Below are 16,898 nucleotides of genomic sequence, written 5' to 3' on the forward strand. Positions count from 1 at the left end.
AATAAACACCATCTTGAACAAAATATTGAAAATTTTGACTCCAGCTCCTAAAGTCAGCCAACGCAATACCTACCTATCTTTCCTCGAATGTGTTGACTCAACTTCTCATCTTACCAGCTTTGTGCTATTCTATAAAGGTGTCTCCTATACATCTTTCCCAAATTCCATGTAATGGCTACCTTATGCACTCATTGGTTTTGTTTCTTTGTACTTGTTTATATAGCAAGGTCAAAATTAAAGCCCTGTGGGGGTAAAAACCATAGCCTTGCTGTCATTTGATCTGCATGCTAAAGTCATTTACTTCTGCTGCATGAACATAACTCCAACTTATTCTCTCCCTTGTAGCTTCATCTTGCTGGTGCTGCTCTGAGAACTTGGGTTCAAGTGTGGTTTCCCTAACTGAAACTTAAGTGAATCCTCCAGTTTGTAGCTTGCTCTGTACATTGTTCCTCATCCTTGAAGAACTTACACTGGTGCTTACTGACTCTGATTTACCAGTGCCTTGCACCTTGTGCAGTTATTTACAGCAGTGCAAAGTGGATGTGAAAAGCTACCAGCTCAGAATTGATAGTTTTCACCCACCTTGCACAGGTGTGAGTGACAACGCACAGTGCAGAGCATTGGAGTTGAACGCCCCAACATCTGAAATCTTCAGTCCCATACTTAACCTAACATTGGGCACTCTGACCAGAGACTGTCATTACACTTTCTAATCTGCAACTGGCTGCCAACCATTTGACGAAAGTTGCCTCAAGTAGATTTAATTGCCTTAGTTTCATAGGATCTGACTCATCTCGTCATACTATTTTTTTCAAATATAAGTGGATCCAAACTCCCTTGCTCAGTTTCTAGATCAAACCAACTTGACGAGACAAGTCCGCCTTTACAATGTGATGTCCGGAGGCAGGCTTCAGAAACTTTTGCTAAGAAAATTATCCTGTCATTTAGCCACATTGTCTTCATTTCCCTTACTTCGCTCTTAGCAGTCTGGGCATAGAGCGCATACTTCTGCTTTTGTTCCCCTCTTACTTTCTTCCACTGTATTAATATAGCCCTGCTAATTAACTTAATGAAGTCAGGTGCCTTGTTTAATCCCTTCCTTTAGTTAAATTCTTAGTTTATTATTTCTTGCTCTAAGATACTTCTACCCCTCAATCAAAGCCTCCTTTCCATCAACTATTGGCTTACCTCATTGTCTCATTTCACTGAAACAAGGAGATGTCATCTGGTTTCAAGAACTTTGATATCCAATAACTGGCTGTGAATGTTTCCAATACATCCCTCTGTAATTCAGACTTCCCCTAAGTCTCTGCCCTTGTGGCTGTCATCATTGATATGTTACACCAGTGCCTTGTCATGCTTAAAAGTTGTAAATGAGAACTAAAGCTGAGAGCAAACAGCTGGAAATAAAGAAATGCAGTTTTACCCATATTGATCTGAAGCAGCCTTATGCTGTGCACTTTCCATACTCTTGAAATATCCCTGAGTTAGAATTTCATTCTGCTATATATGGACTTCAAATGCCTTTTCAGTAGCCAGGGGGACTGATTTTTTTAGGTGTGCTGAGCACCTATCAAATTGGCTTCAGTTGGTTCTGGGGTTACTCCACACTGAAAATCAGGCCCTGGGCTCCTTGTTTAACTCTCAAAAAACCATGTAGCTCTGTAAGTTTACAGCTGCCAAGTAGGTTTCTGAGACTTGACAAAGGGAGCAGAATGCTGTGCGCAGGTGATAATTGAAGGAAGAGGGTTCCTGAATTCCCTATGTACACCAGATTTACAAAGGTGCTAACAAGGAAACCCCCTTCCCTGTCTCATATTAATAAACAAAATGCATTTGATCATATCCCAGCCTTTCTTTACATGCTGCCTCATCTATCTCTCTATTATGAATTTATGGTACTGCCAGTTATTAAACCCCATTGAAGATCAGCCTTTCCAAGAAAGTGTGCAAGAGTTTGCAACATGATGGGCTAGTGAATAGGTCACTAGACTAGGAGCCAGGAGCTATAGTTTCTATTCTTGAATGTACCACTGATCTGCTGTCTGACCTTGGGAAAGTCACTTTTCTATGTCTGCATCTTGGACAGCTATGAAAACTTACAGGAACAATGAAAGGATTTATGTGTATACACAGCAGGGAAATCCTGAAGTCTACTTATCTTGTACCCCCATCAAACTCATTGACCCCAACGAGAGTTAAACAAAACAAACCTTCAATCAGAATGTTGCCTGATGTATTTAATAATTTCTCTGTTGGTGATAGTGGGTGTTCTGCATGCCCACTGAGCGCAGTGCAGCATATGAACCCTTAATGGTAAATACCATCTCAGAAGTTAAAATGAAGTAAATGCACACACACAAAGTATGATATGAAAAACCTGACAAGTTCCTGATATGATGAGGCCTTTGTGCCCTAAATTACTTATGCAAATAATTGTAAATGCAAAACTGGAGGCCTGACTAAATTTGATCTAAGGCATTACTGGTTTCACAGATTACAGCGAACGGATTAACGAAATGATTCCCAGAATCAGTTTGGGATGAACAGACTTAATAGAGAATCCCCTATTCAAAGGACTCCCAGGCAGTGGTTTTGAGATGTGGAACTATAGTGACACCTAATGGCCAGTGTGAAAAGGAGACTAATAAAAGTGGCAGAAACTTCCCCAGAGAAATCTTGAATTAGGGCATTTTGAAAGAGCACTCTGTAATCTTCAGAAGTTCCACTCTTTTGAAGTGTGTGTCCTTTAAAGGTTTACTATTGACAACACAATGTTACCAACACCAGCCAGCAAAATCTCTTAAAAATTACTGGGGGGAAACACTGCTAAAGTGAAACATTTTTTCATTCAATGGACTTCACTGAGATTTCCAATAAAACAATTAGGGCCAGATTTTCCAAAAGAGCTTGGCACTAAACAGCGCCCCATCATGACAAACCCAGATGTCCAAGACACCTGCATCTTAACCGGCTGAGCAATTTTCAAAATCTAGCACCGACCGCATGTGCTGAGCTATTTGGAAAACCAGTTGGCAGATCCTTAGCTTGTGTAAACTGACATAGCCGCACAATGGAACTATGACAGTTGATGCCATCTTGGGATCTGCCGGTGCCTCACGTAGATTGAAGTGGTGGCTTTTGTGATGTGGTGGCTTGTTCAGCAGAAGCTGAGCTGAGCCTGCCAACCCCTTTAAGCTGTCGTTGGTAACAACTTTTAATTAGTCCGGTCTTGGTCAAATTCAGACCAGTGGCCTAGAGAAGTTCCAATGTCATGGGCACACACATGGGAAACCAGAATGTTTATTCCTGGTTAGTAAATATTTACTGGTTCTAAAGAGACAAACGAATCCTCTGAGAGTTCTTTAAGCAGTAGTGACAGAATTCCAGGGAAATATGGAGAGGTTTTCATATTTGTGTGTTTTAAAATCACACATTACATTCAAAAATATGTGGAGAACATTTGATGTTTAACAAGTATTGTAATGTTGCAAAGCCTTGCTTCTCCACCTGGAGATTGCTAACAGGTCCAAGGGATGTGTACAAACCTTCCCTTTCTTTTTGGCTAGAAGGGAGGGGGGAATCATGAAACTTTGTGTAACAGGGGCCACAGTATGGAAAAAGTTTTGAATCATAACTGGAAGGGGAAGATCCAGCTGACAGGAAATCTTCCAATGACAGACGGTCGCCCTTTCTGACCTGCATAATCAGGAATGATTTTTAAAGAGTGAAAATGAGACCTGAGGTTAGGCAGAAAGGAGCGTGATTCCAGTCACTGCACCAGGAGGTCAGAGATTGCTCTGCTGAGAATGGTTAAAACATGGGAGTAGAATGTCTCCCTGTCTTGCAAACACTTAGTCATGTGCTTAATTTTAAGCATGTGAGTAATCCCAGTGGTCTGGATGGGGGTCCTAATTAGAGTTGCCAACCCTCCAGGATTGCCCTGAGGTCTCCAGGAATTGTGGCCGATCTCCCCCGGTCCTTGTTCCTTATCTCAGTGCTCCCCTGTACCCTAGAGTCCCTGTGCACCTCGTCTCTGCTTCCTGCTCCCCCTAGGGTTACGTACTTTCTAATGGCACAAAACCGAACATCCCTGCCCTGCCCCTTTCCCAAGGCCCCGCCCCCATTCACTCCATCCCCCCTCCCTCGTTGCTCGCTCACACTGGGCTGGGGTGCGGAAGGAGGGTGAGGGCTCCAGCTGGGGGTGCAGGGTTCGGGGTGTGGGCTGTGGGAGTTTGGGTGCGGGAAAGGGCCTGGGGCGGAGGATTAGGGTGCAGGGTCCTGGTGGCGCTTACCGCAGCTCCCAGGAAGTGGCTGCCAAGTCCCTGCAGCCCCTAGGCCTTATTGGAAAGCTCCGAGAGACGGGCAGGCACAAGCCCGTCTGCTTCTAAAGACCCCTCCCCCAGCCTTGCAGGAGGGACCACTGGACCCGGGATCCAAATGAGTTCAGGTGACAACTAAGAAATAACAGAATCAGGAGTGAAGGTCAAAGGTGCAAAACTAGGGATCCAGAGGGGGACACCGAGCAGAGAACCCTGGACAGCGCCCACTGTTCCTCAAAGGTGTCTAGGGAGCCAGCAGACGCCACCCAGAGGAACTCTGCCCGGATGCGTGAGACCAGGGAGGAGCGGCAATAGGCCCCACAGTCGCAGAGCACCCCCTCGTCTTGCATCCTCCTCCCGGCGTTGAAGATGGTCACTTTAGCCAGGGCCAGGAGGAGGTTGATGAGGAGGTCTTGCGACTTCGTGGGGCCACGGTCAGGGTGTGCAAATATAAACAGGTGTGGGGAAAAGCACAGACAGAACCTCAACAGGAGGTTCTGGAGGAGCCAGAAGAAGGTCTACAACCTGGCGCATTCAAGCTAAGCGTGCGCCAGGTTCTCCCTAATGGCTCAAAAGGGGCAGGCGTCAGGGATGGGGTGAACAACGCCAGGTACAATGCCCGTGCTCATGGATCCATGAAGGAGCCGCCAACCGATATCCCTGGTGGGCCGTGGGACCAGGGTGGAATAGAGGCTGGCCCACCAGGGTTCCTCACCTCCACAGGTGATAAATAGTCCTGCCATTTGGTATCAGGGTGGGACACGAGGGTGAGGAAGTAAAACGTGTGGAGCATGAGCGTGTAGAGGTGTTTACTTGGCGTGGTTCGGAAGCGAACTGGCCGCAGGGCATGCAGCTGGCTCGGATTGTGGAAGGGAGGGGGCCGGGAGAGCTCACGGGACAGGGACCCGATGAAAAGGTTCAGAGGGTGAGGGGTGGGCGGGGAGCACCCTCTCGCAGTACCCACTCAAGGAAAACCTGAGAGGAGGGCAACAAGGCTGCCCCCACCTCCTGAAGTACATGCGGGGGGGGAGGGGTCAGAAGGGTGGAGAGCCCCATGCGCCGACCAAGTGTTCAGGGGTCCCCCCAGTCGTACTCCAGGAGGACTCTGATTCTGGTGGTTTCTGCCAGGACAACCACCGGCGCACCAAGGGGAACTCCACCACTTGCACACAGAGGTGGGGGTTGTGTAGCAGGGGGTTCTGCGAGGAGGTCTGCCCTGTCGGTGGCCACAACGGACCCGGTCGCTGAGAACTGCTTCCAGGTCTGGAGGATGTCCTGGTAGAAGACCGGCAGCTTGGAGAGGTCTTGTGGAAGACCCCCCAGGTGGAGAAAAAAGAGCTGCCTGGCGTATTGGAGCCCTTGAAGGTGGTGGAGGAAGGCATGCACCAAAGTGCTCCATGCCGGACTACCTGCAGCATAAAGGAGTCTCTGCAGGGCCTGGAGGCAGAAGACATGGACCTGGCTGTGGAGGCAGACCAAGCCCTGTCCTCCCTCCTCCAGGGGAAGACTCAGGACCCCTGCAGAGACCCAGTGCAGTCCTGGCCAGAAGAACTCCAGAGCTACCCTCTGGAGCCAGGCAGGGAGCCCTGGGGCCGGGCGCAGGGTCTTGAGCTGGTGCCAGAGCATGGACAGAACTAACTGGTTCAGCACCAGTGCCCTCCCCCACAGGGAGAGGCACCGGAGGAGCCCTGTCGATCTCCACAGCCGCTGACCTACCCTGGCCTCCAAATCCTGCCAGTTCTCCGGTGGAGAAGGATGTGTGGCGGAAAGGTAAACGCCGAGATAGAGCAGTGGACCTGTGCTCCACTGAATGGCTTGAAGCGCGGGTGGGAGGGAGCTCGTCTGCTACCCATCCCCGACCATCAGGCCAGAGGTCTTGACGCAGTTGATCTGGGCACAGGAGGCCGCCAAGTAGATTGCCTGGCGGGCCTCCACCCGCATCAGATCGCCCGGGTCCTGGACCATGAGGAGCACATCATCGACGTACACCGACAGGACCAGCTGCAACTCCGGCTCACGGAGCACCAACCCCGTCAACCTCCGATGGAGGAGATAGAGGAAGGGCTCGACTGCCAGATTATACAGCTGGCCCGACAGTGGACACCCCTGATGCACCCTGCTCCCCCCCCACCCCCGCCCGAAGCTGAGTGGCTCCGTCAGGGTCCTGTTGAGCCTAGCCAAACACTCCGCGGAGGTGTATAGCACCTGGAGAAAACCCACAAATTGGGGCCACAAGCCGAACGCCTGCAGAGTGCCCAGGAGATACCCGTGGTCCATTCTTTCAAATGCCCTGCAGCCCCTAGGCGTATTGGCGGCCAGGGAGGCTCTGTGCGCTGCCCTTGCTCCAAGTGCCAGCTCCACAGCTCCCATTGGCCAGGAACCGCGACCAGTGGAGGCTGTGGGATCTGGCGGCAGCTTCTGGGAGTCGTGCGGCGCTAGCCCCAGCCCCGGCCCCCCGCTGCGCCACCCAGCGGAGCCGCTAGAGTCCCTTTTCGACTGGGCATTTCAGTAAAAAACCAGAAACTTGGCAACCCTACTGCTCCCCCATGGCCCCATACCCCTCTGCACCCTGGAGTCCCTTTGCACCTCCCTTCTGCTTCCTGATACTCCCTGCTCCCCCTTTGGCTCCATACCCTTCTCCCCTCTGCACCCTGTTTCCCCCTGTTTCCCTCTGCACCCTGGAATCCCTTTGCACCTCCTTTCTGCTTCCTGATACTCTCTGCTCCCCCTTTGGCTCCATACCCTTCTCCCCTCTGCACCCTGTTTCCCCCTGTTCCCCTCTGCACCCTGGAATCCCACTGCTCCGACACCCCTACCCTACTCTGTACCCTACCCGGAACCCAGCGTTCCCGGAACCCCGTGTGCGGGCTCCATAGTCCCCGGCCGGACCCCAGCCAGCGCTGCGCCGGACCGGGCCATTTCCGGTGGGTTGGCCTCGTTCTGAGTCTGAAGTGCGCGTGTCCCGGTAGTTGCCGTGCGCCCGCCATGGTCCCGCGGGAGCTCGGTTGCCTCCTCCTCCTGCTCTGCCTGCTCGGCGCCTGCGCGGTGTCCAGCTCCCCCGGGCCGGCGGGGACCTCGCCGCCCCCGGGCACCGCCGCCAACGGGACGGGGCCGGCCGGGAACCACAGCGACAGCGGGATCCGAGGCCTGGACCTGCTGGGCGGGCGGTTCCCCGCGGTACAACGGGGCTTCTACGTGCTCACCGGCCTCTGCGCGCTGGCCGCGCTCTACTTCCTGGTGCGGGCGCTGCGGTGAGTGGGGCGCGCACCCGGGGGGCGGGGCTGGGGCGCACCCGGGGGGCGGGGCTGGGGCGCACCCGGGGGGCGAGGCTGGCGGGGGGCTGGGGCGGCCCCGGGCGGCAGACATGGAGCTCCCCATATTAGGGACCCATCCCAGTGGAAGGAAACTGGTCATGAGACCGTCTCTTCTTTCCCCCCTATATTCCAAGGGACCGTCTATGGGGTCCCCTAGACCCCCATCCCCTGGAGCACCTCCTTCACCCCATGGAGTGTCTTTGGGGGGATATGAACAGGGGTGGGGTCCTTATCGCTGTCTCCCCAGGAGGTAGGCTTGGGAACCTCCGTGGCTCCTCTCCCCACCCCATGTTCCTGGGAAACAGACTTGGGAACATCCTAGACTCACTTTTCCCTTAAATAAACACACACACACCCATAGGAAGGCTTCTGGGAGAGCCATAACTCTCCCATGCATATGTCATCCTTTGTGGATTTTCTGTTTTCCCTTTGGACGCTTTAGTCAGGGTGAGGAAATGCTGGAGCCTTTTGCAATCCCTAGAAAGATTACGCCATGCCCTTAAACATGCCTACATTCTTCTGTTTCTCTTGGGAACTCTGACATCTTTCTCCTGTTGCTTAAGACATCCCGTAATTAATGAGAAAGCGGCTTTTCCAAAACCCCACTGTCTTCTGATGAGTGTGGGCTCAGTGAAGGTAGCTCTGTATTTCTGCTGTAAAAGCTGAGAGGAGTCTGGGGAAAATGTCCCCTGAGACTCTGCCATCCCCTTCTCTGGAGATATTCTTTAGCCCCACACTGGTGTAGCAGGGACAGACTGGTTGTCCTTTGTGCCTCAGGCCCTGAGGTGAGAGACGGAGTCCAGCATTCCACCCGGTTATCCCAACGAGTTGTAACATTTTTTATCCTCATACAGTTGCCTCTCTGAAGCAGGTGAAATCCTTTCCTGTTTTAGGGCTTGTCCACACAGGAAAGTTTTACCAGTCTAACTGCCTATATGGACATTCTTATCCTGGAATGAGAGTGGCTTTTTTTGGTTTAGCTTAAGCCCCTTTTTGGATGGCTGCCTGTATTAGAAGAGATCTGCTGGTATAGCTATGCTGATATAGCTTTGTTAGCAAGCCCTACTGATGTAGACACAGCATATACCCATAAAAGCACATTTTTCTGTTATGATTGCCTACACTATGGCTTTTACTGGTATAGAAATGTCATAAAAAAATCACACCCCTAACTGGCATTACTGTGCCAGCAAAAGTCCTAAGCGTAGACCTGGCCAAAGTGACATGGAAACTGAATTGAAAAAAAGGCACTCTGAATTCAGAATAAGAGTACATGCACAGGGAGTTACACTAGTATAACTATTTTGGTCAAAATTCACTCCTTAGAAAGCACCAAAGAAATTTTCCGATACAATCTTTCTGACTAATATCTCCCATTGGCAGTGGTATGCAGACTTAGGGGTGATATTTTTGAGCTACTCTACAGGTGATGACCACTGAAGCCAAACTATGTGCTATCCAGCAGCAAACCTGAGAGTATGTAATAGTCCACAGACAAAACATCCCAATCCCCTATTTTTGTTCACTTTGCCCTTTCTGCTAAGCAGGCCCCTCCTGTCCTTATGAGCTCATGCCATTGTATGCAAAAGGGAGCATACATCAGGGTCTGTGAATGAAATTTCTAGATCAGAAGAACCTGTGAATGAGCTCAAAACTGATTTCAGGTTGAAGAAACCTCAGCGGAAGAAATATGGTCTCCTTTCAAACTATGATGAAAATATGGAGTTGGGTTCTCTCGACAGCGATGAAGACACAGTGTTTGAAACAAGAAATCTGAGACGGTAGGTGGATGTTTACAAATGGCTAAATATCTCTTTGAAAAGATGCTTGAAGCTTGGGCACAGATCCTGTAATTGGATCCACACAGTTGAAACTCTGTGCAGGTGCAAGGGTCCAACTGTGTGGATCCGGTTGCAGTGTCAGGCCGTTGGGTTCCATTAATGCTAACAGTCTCAAGAGAACAACCTTGCATAGATGGTCTTGCTTGGGATACTAAAGGGCCTTTATACATGTGAATTTATTAGAGACATGAATTAAAAATTAGCTTTTACAAAACCTGAGATCAATAGAAATATTTATTTGTTTAATTTGGGGAGGGAAGGGGAGGGGGATGTTTTTTTGTAACAAGGTTTCTCCTATTGTTTGCCTCGGCTTTGTAGCATGGTGCTAGTGCATGAAAACCAGCAAGTGAAACTGAATAGAAGCATACTAACACCTTCCCTAAATGAAACTGTCAAGGTTATTTTCTTCCTGGGACTGAGTGAAACACAAATAGTAAACAGATTTCAAATCCTTTGTTTTAAGAATCTACTAAAGGCTTTTTATAAGATAAGACTTTCAAATTATTTTTGATGTGATAATTCCCTTTACTCTGCATCTCATAGTTATTCTAATTCTGCCTCCTTCCACTCTGCAAAACTGAATTGTCTCTTCTGTAATAATTTTTATTATGGTTATTTCTGCAATGGACACAGTGCAGTACAATAGGTGATCTGTGTCAAATAGTTATGTTGCTCTCCTAGAGAGGTTGCAATTCAGAACAAACACAACGACCCAGGGTCACTTAGAACGGAATTTATCATAGAACGGTCCTTTATAAAGAAGGAAAAGGGAAGGAGTTTGGTGCGCACGTCTCTCAGATTCCGTTCCAAGCATGTGGAACACAGTGAAAGACACACACAGTAAAGGAGATGAAGGGACTGATCGCCCGGAAGTTTGGGCAGTATTTAAGAAGTGTCTGGAGTGCAGGTGTTGTTTCCTGTACAAGAATATGTAAGAGAGCAAAGAGTGCTGCATGTTCTCTGTCTCTGGTTTAACGTTATAGCTCCTGAAAGCGGGAGATTGAGAACAGTGGCTAGAGGCAGGCATATTGTGGGTGGATTGCGTGTGAGCTTCTCCCTGCACAGCTCTGGCATTGCATGTCCTAAAATCATCTTCCCTACCCTCCTGGCGTCTCTGCATTGTCTTCCAATCGCCTTCCACATCAAGGAATCTGCTGTTCATTTTGCCTCCTACCTTCCCTGTTCTGAGAACCCAGCAATCTTTTTGCTGCATCTAAATTAAACATTTCAGACTCCTTTGCATTTAATCAGCTAATGTCTGTAAAGCACTTTGAAGTTAAGTGTTATTCTGGTACTTGGAATTTTGCCGGGTAGACGAATATGGCTGACTGAACACCTAATAAAGCAAACTTGGCTTTTAACACTGAACTCAGCTCTGTACAATTCTACATTTGGAGGCACATGAGCACCTCTATCTTCGTTCAGATATCGCTTTCCCTTTGTTATGTTTTCTTCTGATCCCATACAGGGTAGTAATAATAATACCTAGCTTTTTATCAGTAGCTCTAAGCACTTTACAAGGAAAGCCAGTATCATCCCCATTTTACAGATGGGGAAATAAGGACACAGAGGTGAAGTGACTTTCCTAGCAGAGCGGGGAATAAGCTAGGTCTCCTGAGTTCCACGCTCCCTCCTTACGGACTGGAAGCCGTTAGTAGTCAGATAGCCCAAACACACACTTCCTTCAGAGAGTCAGAAACGTGTACAGTATATTTGCTTCCCCTAGAGATTCTAAAAGCTTTCTCAGTCTTATGTGGAGGAACCAATGGTGTCCTAATTCATAGCTGTCTTTATCCCATTAGGACACATGTTAATTTTAGTGCATACTTTTCTGCAGTGAAGTCTTGATAAGTGGGTTTGATTCCTTCAAAGTATTTTCAAAGAGGAGGAGAATCACATGCCCATGCCCCTCCTTCATCTCCCCCTCACTCCATCTCCCCTCCTCTCCCCCCCCCCCCAGCTATTTCAAGGCATGCTAAAGATCTGTCAAACCGTAAACGCTCATTCTGGTGCTTGGATGTCTTCTATTTTCCAGGTGATGTGGGACCAATGGCTCCAACTGCACAGACTGACCGAGAAGGTGCAAGTTCACCAGCAGAATCGCCTCACCAGTTCTTGGGTTTATTTTTTCTAACTGCTTAAGATGACTGCTAGTTAACAGCACACAGTTTTACAGGTGTGTGGGGGAGGGATCTAAACCGGTTTCCCTTATGTAGGAGAAGGCGGAGTGATGAAATGACAAGTCCTACTGCACTAGGTGGTATCGCTCACGCAGGAAGCTTTGTAACTCTCTTGATAATGAAAATGAGACTATCTAAGGCGGGCTTTCGGTTTCTAACATTCCTAGTGATGGACTGAAGTATTGCAGCCATGTCAGTCTGCCTACGAAATCTAGTCAATATCCTGTATATGTTTATATCCCACTCTCTAGCAATTACTGCAATGAAACTGAAGTGGTATCAGGCAGTTGGATTCTCTTGTAGCCCACACAATGCTCTTGCAGTGTTGATATAGGATTACTTTTTACTAATTGCCTTTATAACTGACTCCACATAAGCGATATCAGTCTCTGAGGTCTGGAGCTATCCTTTGCGTTAGGTAATGGATCTGTACTGTATTACGTTAGTTCAGCCCGCTGGAGAACGGCTGTGGGGTGGAGGGAGCGGGTTAAGTGCATCAGTATTCTTGCAGTTGCTATTAGTGCTAATGCCGCAACCCAAAGATGGACGTGACACCGTGACAATACAAGTCATTGCCTGACTTAGAGAATGAAGAAATGTGTTTACAGCTAAGAGAGATCACTGAGGCAGGAGGAGAGGCTGAAGTCGTAATAACTTGTTTGGCTAGACTGTGGGATCAACGCATGTTCAGATTCTACTCTCTTGTATAGTTGCAAACCAAAGTACCTGCAAAAGATCCCTTCACCGCAGAGCTGTTTAATATCTACCAAGCTATTAGATTCAGTACAGATGGCATTGCTGTCCAAGGTCGCCAGGCGTAGAAAATCGGAAGTGCTTGTCCCCAGTGCAACGCATCCAAGAACAACTGTTGGCTGGAAAAAGCGGAATAACCTTGAAGAGGAGTTGAAGCCGGATCCCTATCGACTGCAAATCTTAAGCTGAGGAAGTGCTGGTTCAAAAATAACTCTTCTTGCGTGGGGGGAGCAGTTTCAGTTCATGCATTAGTGCTCTGGGCTGTGCCATGGAATAAGCCCAGTGAGCCGCAGAAAAGTCCCGGTGTAGCCTGGTTGTGTTGATGGTCAGTGAACCGTGGTGTAGGGGCCATATGTGAATGTACTAGGAGTGTGCAGCAAATATCTCCTTCCCTGCACCCTCATCAGGTACAGACCCCGCTTGTATTTTGGTGGAAACTGTGCTAGCAACAATCCTGATTAAAGCACACTTCTTGCAAGCATGTGGCTTCAGCCACAGTGCAGATGCAGGGTGCAGTTTATTTGCAAATTAAGGGCCATACAGCTCTGCAGTCCTGAAGATCCCCCCCTCTCCTTGGGGGTGGGGGGGGAGCCATTGCTACAAGAATCCCAGCACAGTCACCCTGTAAGCTAGAAAATCTCCTACTGGAGAGGTGCAGCTTTAAGGCTGCAGGACTGTGTTGTTCTCGATGCAGATTGGACACTACGTGAAGCGGCTTTGGGAGGGAAATATGGGATAGCAGCTCCTTTCTCTCGGAAATGAATTCGGTCTTGTTAACGAGGGAGAAACTGACCTGTTACAAAAAGAGCGGGAAGGAGAGTGATAAAAATTGACAATGCTTAAATGCGTTTGCTACCAGCCAGGCAGTAGAAGTGATTTCTGGGAGTTGAGCTGTCCTGAGCTTTGAAGTCCTGAACCAAACCAATGTAGAGAGCATCATGTCCCTTGGGGTCATCTAGGCAACAGGCAGTATTTCTTGATACCAAGGTGTCCTGATTAGAAGTGTTGATTTCCTCTACCACCCCAGATACCTTAGCTCTTAGCTGTAGGCTCCCCAGCCTGCTGAAAGAGGTGCGTCCTTGTTTAAGATTGAAAAACAAAATATTTTTGAAAGGACGACTTCCCTATGATCAAACAGCATCTTGATAGTCACGGATTTCATCTCATTTGTGTCTGTTAATGTCCATTTTAGTACCTTTGTGTTTAACTGATGGAGAGATGACTGTGCTTTCCGTGTTACCTGAGCACAGCTGTAATGGCTGAGTTTGGCCACTGCTGCCCTTGGGTGATGCAGAGAGTTAGCTTGTTTTGATTCATTAGAATGGTGTTGCCTTCATCCCTTCTAGGGTGGTACTCCATAAACACACTTGGTAACGCTTGCCTTAACCCTCCAGCTCCCATCACACCTCTTTTCCTGTAAAGCATCATTCACAAGTCACTTAAGTCAGACGCTGCATCGCGGTCCAGTTAATTAACTGTTTGGCTCAGCTCTTTGACTTAATGTTCATCGGCCTTGCATTAGCTGAGGCAAGTTATTTTTTCATCCCTTAAGTTCTGCTTCTCTGTTGGACAGAGTGAGTTTGCAATCTTTGATTTTCTTGGGTCTGTTGGAATGAACGGTTCTAAGACAGTATTGATTTTAATGTGTTAACGGTTTAATAATTCTGGTGAAAGAAAATGGGACCTATTTTATTTTTGTATATATATATATTTTCAATTATTCAGGTACAAACTAGGGGCCTATTATGAAAATGTTCTAAGTGGAGTTTGATGTCCCCTTAGTAGTAATTAAAAATCTAGGTGGGGATAGCACTGTAGCATGTAATCTGTGAGATGCCAATTCTGCTGGTATTAAGTAGGTGGAGTAAATTAAGTAGGTGGAGTAGGTGCCTAAATTTACCCCACTGCAGAGGGCTGGCATGATGCCTATGCCCCACTTTAAACCCTCAAAATAAGTTGTGCAAGGGTGAATTTTGCCCCCTGGAGAATAGAAGCAATATTTCTGTGGGTGTAAAGGGGACGCTTGCTAGCTAGGAAAAGTCTCAAAAGTCTCTTTTTGATTTGAGTCTGTTCTGACTGGAGACAGATCTGACCTCTAGCTGATTCCATATTAAAAGCTGACCTGTGGAGGCTATTTTTCCACTTAAGGATGGGTAATACACCTTAAATTCTGTGTCTTGGAGTTAGTACATCAGTCTGGCTTTGCACGTCACAAGCCAAGATTTTCTCCTCACATTCCTGCTCTTGGGCTTTTGATTGCTCTAAATTATTGTTCACATACCTTGCGGGAGGAAGTAAAATTGATGACGACAAAAATGTAAGACTCCTTTCAGTGCAGATCTATTGCTCCATGTGGCCTTGTGCCTCCCCCAGCCTACCCGTAAGAAGCACGGGAGAGTCAGCACTGCGGCGAGAGCCGCTTCTGAGAGCGGTGGAAACGGCTTGGCCATGGACAGTTGGAGTGAGACCAGCGCTGCCCTGGTAGGGCTATTGCTAATAATGGTGGCTTTTAAATCCTGGCTTTTATTTCCCCCAAAGAGAGGCGCTCACGCTGGGAGGCGCCTTCAACGGTTATGTGAATGATTTTTTTTTTTAAAGCATGTTTTCGGTTCCGGATGGACACCCTGGTAGATTACTCTGCAGTATGCCTCAGGCAAAGCTTTCGCGGCCCTCCTAGAGTGCCACTGGTAACACCTCCTCTTCTGAAAAACGGATCTGGTGTGTGTCCGACTTCCTGTTCTGGGTGTGAATGTGAGCGGCCACTCGCTCTGGCTGCTGCCTCTTGCCATTGGTCTGCCCAGTCTGCTCCCTCCAGACCCTGGAGCTTCAGATGCTGACTTGGATGTTGACAGAGGGCCTGATTCTCCGGACACCGAGCACTACGGAAGTCGACGTGAGTTGAGGATGATCAGAACCAAGATTGTGTGATCCTCCATAACGTTCACGCAGACATGGACCAGCGTATGCTCCAGCTAACCACTGTAGAGTCTGCTTGAAACTGTTAGGGTTGTTTAAGCCAAAGGCTAATTAACAAAGTTTACATAATTCTCTCTAATCTGTTTGGGGGTTTGTATCGAGTTATCCAGTACTGGCATCGAACTACTCACCGCTGAACTAATAGGCGAATTGTCTGGGGCTTCTGCTGCGGTTAATGAGATTGATTCAAAGTGATACTGGGCTGGAGTGCACTACTGTTAATGCTGTACTCCTGTTTTATTTCATTTGCACATGACTTGAATGTGATCTGTAGCATTGAAGTGCTGAGAGATGGACCTGTGGTCTGAACAGATTGCTAGGTAGTCAATAAAAAAGCACTCTAGTGCATAGTGTTTTCCCTCCCCCTTGGATTGTGTTTATTTTTAAACAGCAGCCAATCCTGTATTGATCGTTCATTTTCCTTTTGGTCACCACTTTTCTCCACCCCTCGTATCGTCAAACAAATAAAATAAAACATTCCATTTCAACAGATTCCTCCTTTGTAGCGACGGTGACTGTGACCGTGGTTATTCTGAAAGACTGCCCAGTACACCGGGCCCAGTGCTGGGCTGATCCACCAGGGGCTCTGTTCTCAAACTCTCTCTCTGCTTGACTACTCTAAGGCTAAAAGATGTCTTGCAAGCGAGACGGCCTAGGGATGTTGGTGTAAGAGTGAGTGACGTGTTAAAGCAGGGGAGAGCACTGCTGTTTTGTCTAGCTACTAGCTGTCATCTCCATAGCATGACATGACACCTCCCAATCACACATCGATTTTGTCCATGTGTCACCCCAAGAAGTATGGAACCATATCCCCATTAGATATGGGGGACTGAGGCACAGGGTAGATTAAGTGACATACCCAAAGTCGCACCAGCACCACACCAGCCGAGCTAGGTGTTCCAAGTTCCTATCCACTAGATCAGGGTTTCTCAACCTGAGGGTCAGGATCCAAAATTGGGTTGCCAGAATGTTTGAGGGTCGTGTGGCAGCTCCTTTCCCTATTTACTGGGTCATGACAGACCATAAACACTTGCAAATGGGTCCTGAGCCCAAAAAGATTGAGAACCACTGCCCTAGATTATCCTTCCTATCCCCAGGAGCCTTTTAGCCACCAAAAATGGTATAAAGGCTATAGATGTATTTTGCTTGCTATGATTTTACCAAGCATCCTTTTACTACAACTCGTTGCTCTGTGCTCTGCCTTTATCAGTGTCCCTCATGCAGACCCTGTTGCTTACTCCCTGCTCTATCTTGCCCATTGGTCCTCTCCACTAATGGAATTTCCTTGCACATCTCAACTTAACCTTTTCCACATTATAAAGATCCTCACTCCCACATTGCACCTTGTTTTTCTGTTCCTCAATTATCATTTACCTCTTTTCTCCCACTCCCCCCTTCATGCCTATCTAATCCCCTCTCCGGGTAAGAGAGGCCTCATGGCTCTCCTTGTGCCAACTTTATTTCTTAGACCACTTTTGTGTTCCATCAGCTCAGCAAGGAGCCGCCGGTTTT

At 48.1% G+C, this 16,898-nt stretch overlaps 1 protein-coding gene across 1 annotated transcript; it reads left to right on the top strand.

The window, feature by feature from the left end:
- Nucleotides 1–7,227: 7,227 nt before the first annotated feature.
- On the top strand, nt 7,228–15,748 carry FAM174C (family with sequence similarity 174 member C). The gene is made up of 3 exons (XM_005302338.4): nt 7,228–7,573; nt 9,301–9,417; nt 11,513–15,748. The coding sequence occupies exons 1-3, from the start codon at nt 7,308–7,310 to the stop codon at nt 11,514–11,516; spliced, it is 387 nt and encodes a 128-aa protein (XP_005302395.2). The 5' UTR covers nt 7,228–7,307; the 3' UTR covers nt 11,517–15,748.
- The last annotated feature ends 1,150 nt before the right edge of the window (nt 15,749–16,898 follow it).

Source organism: Chrysemys picta, chromosome 25 (genome assembly GCF_011386835.1).
Source record: "Chrysemys picta bellii isolate R12L10 chromosome 25, ASM1138683v2, whole genome shotgun sequence".
NCBI lineage: Eukaryota > Metazoa > Chordata > Testudines > Emydidae > Chrysemys > Chrysemys picta.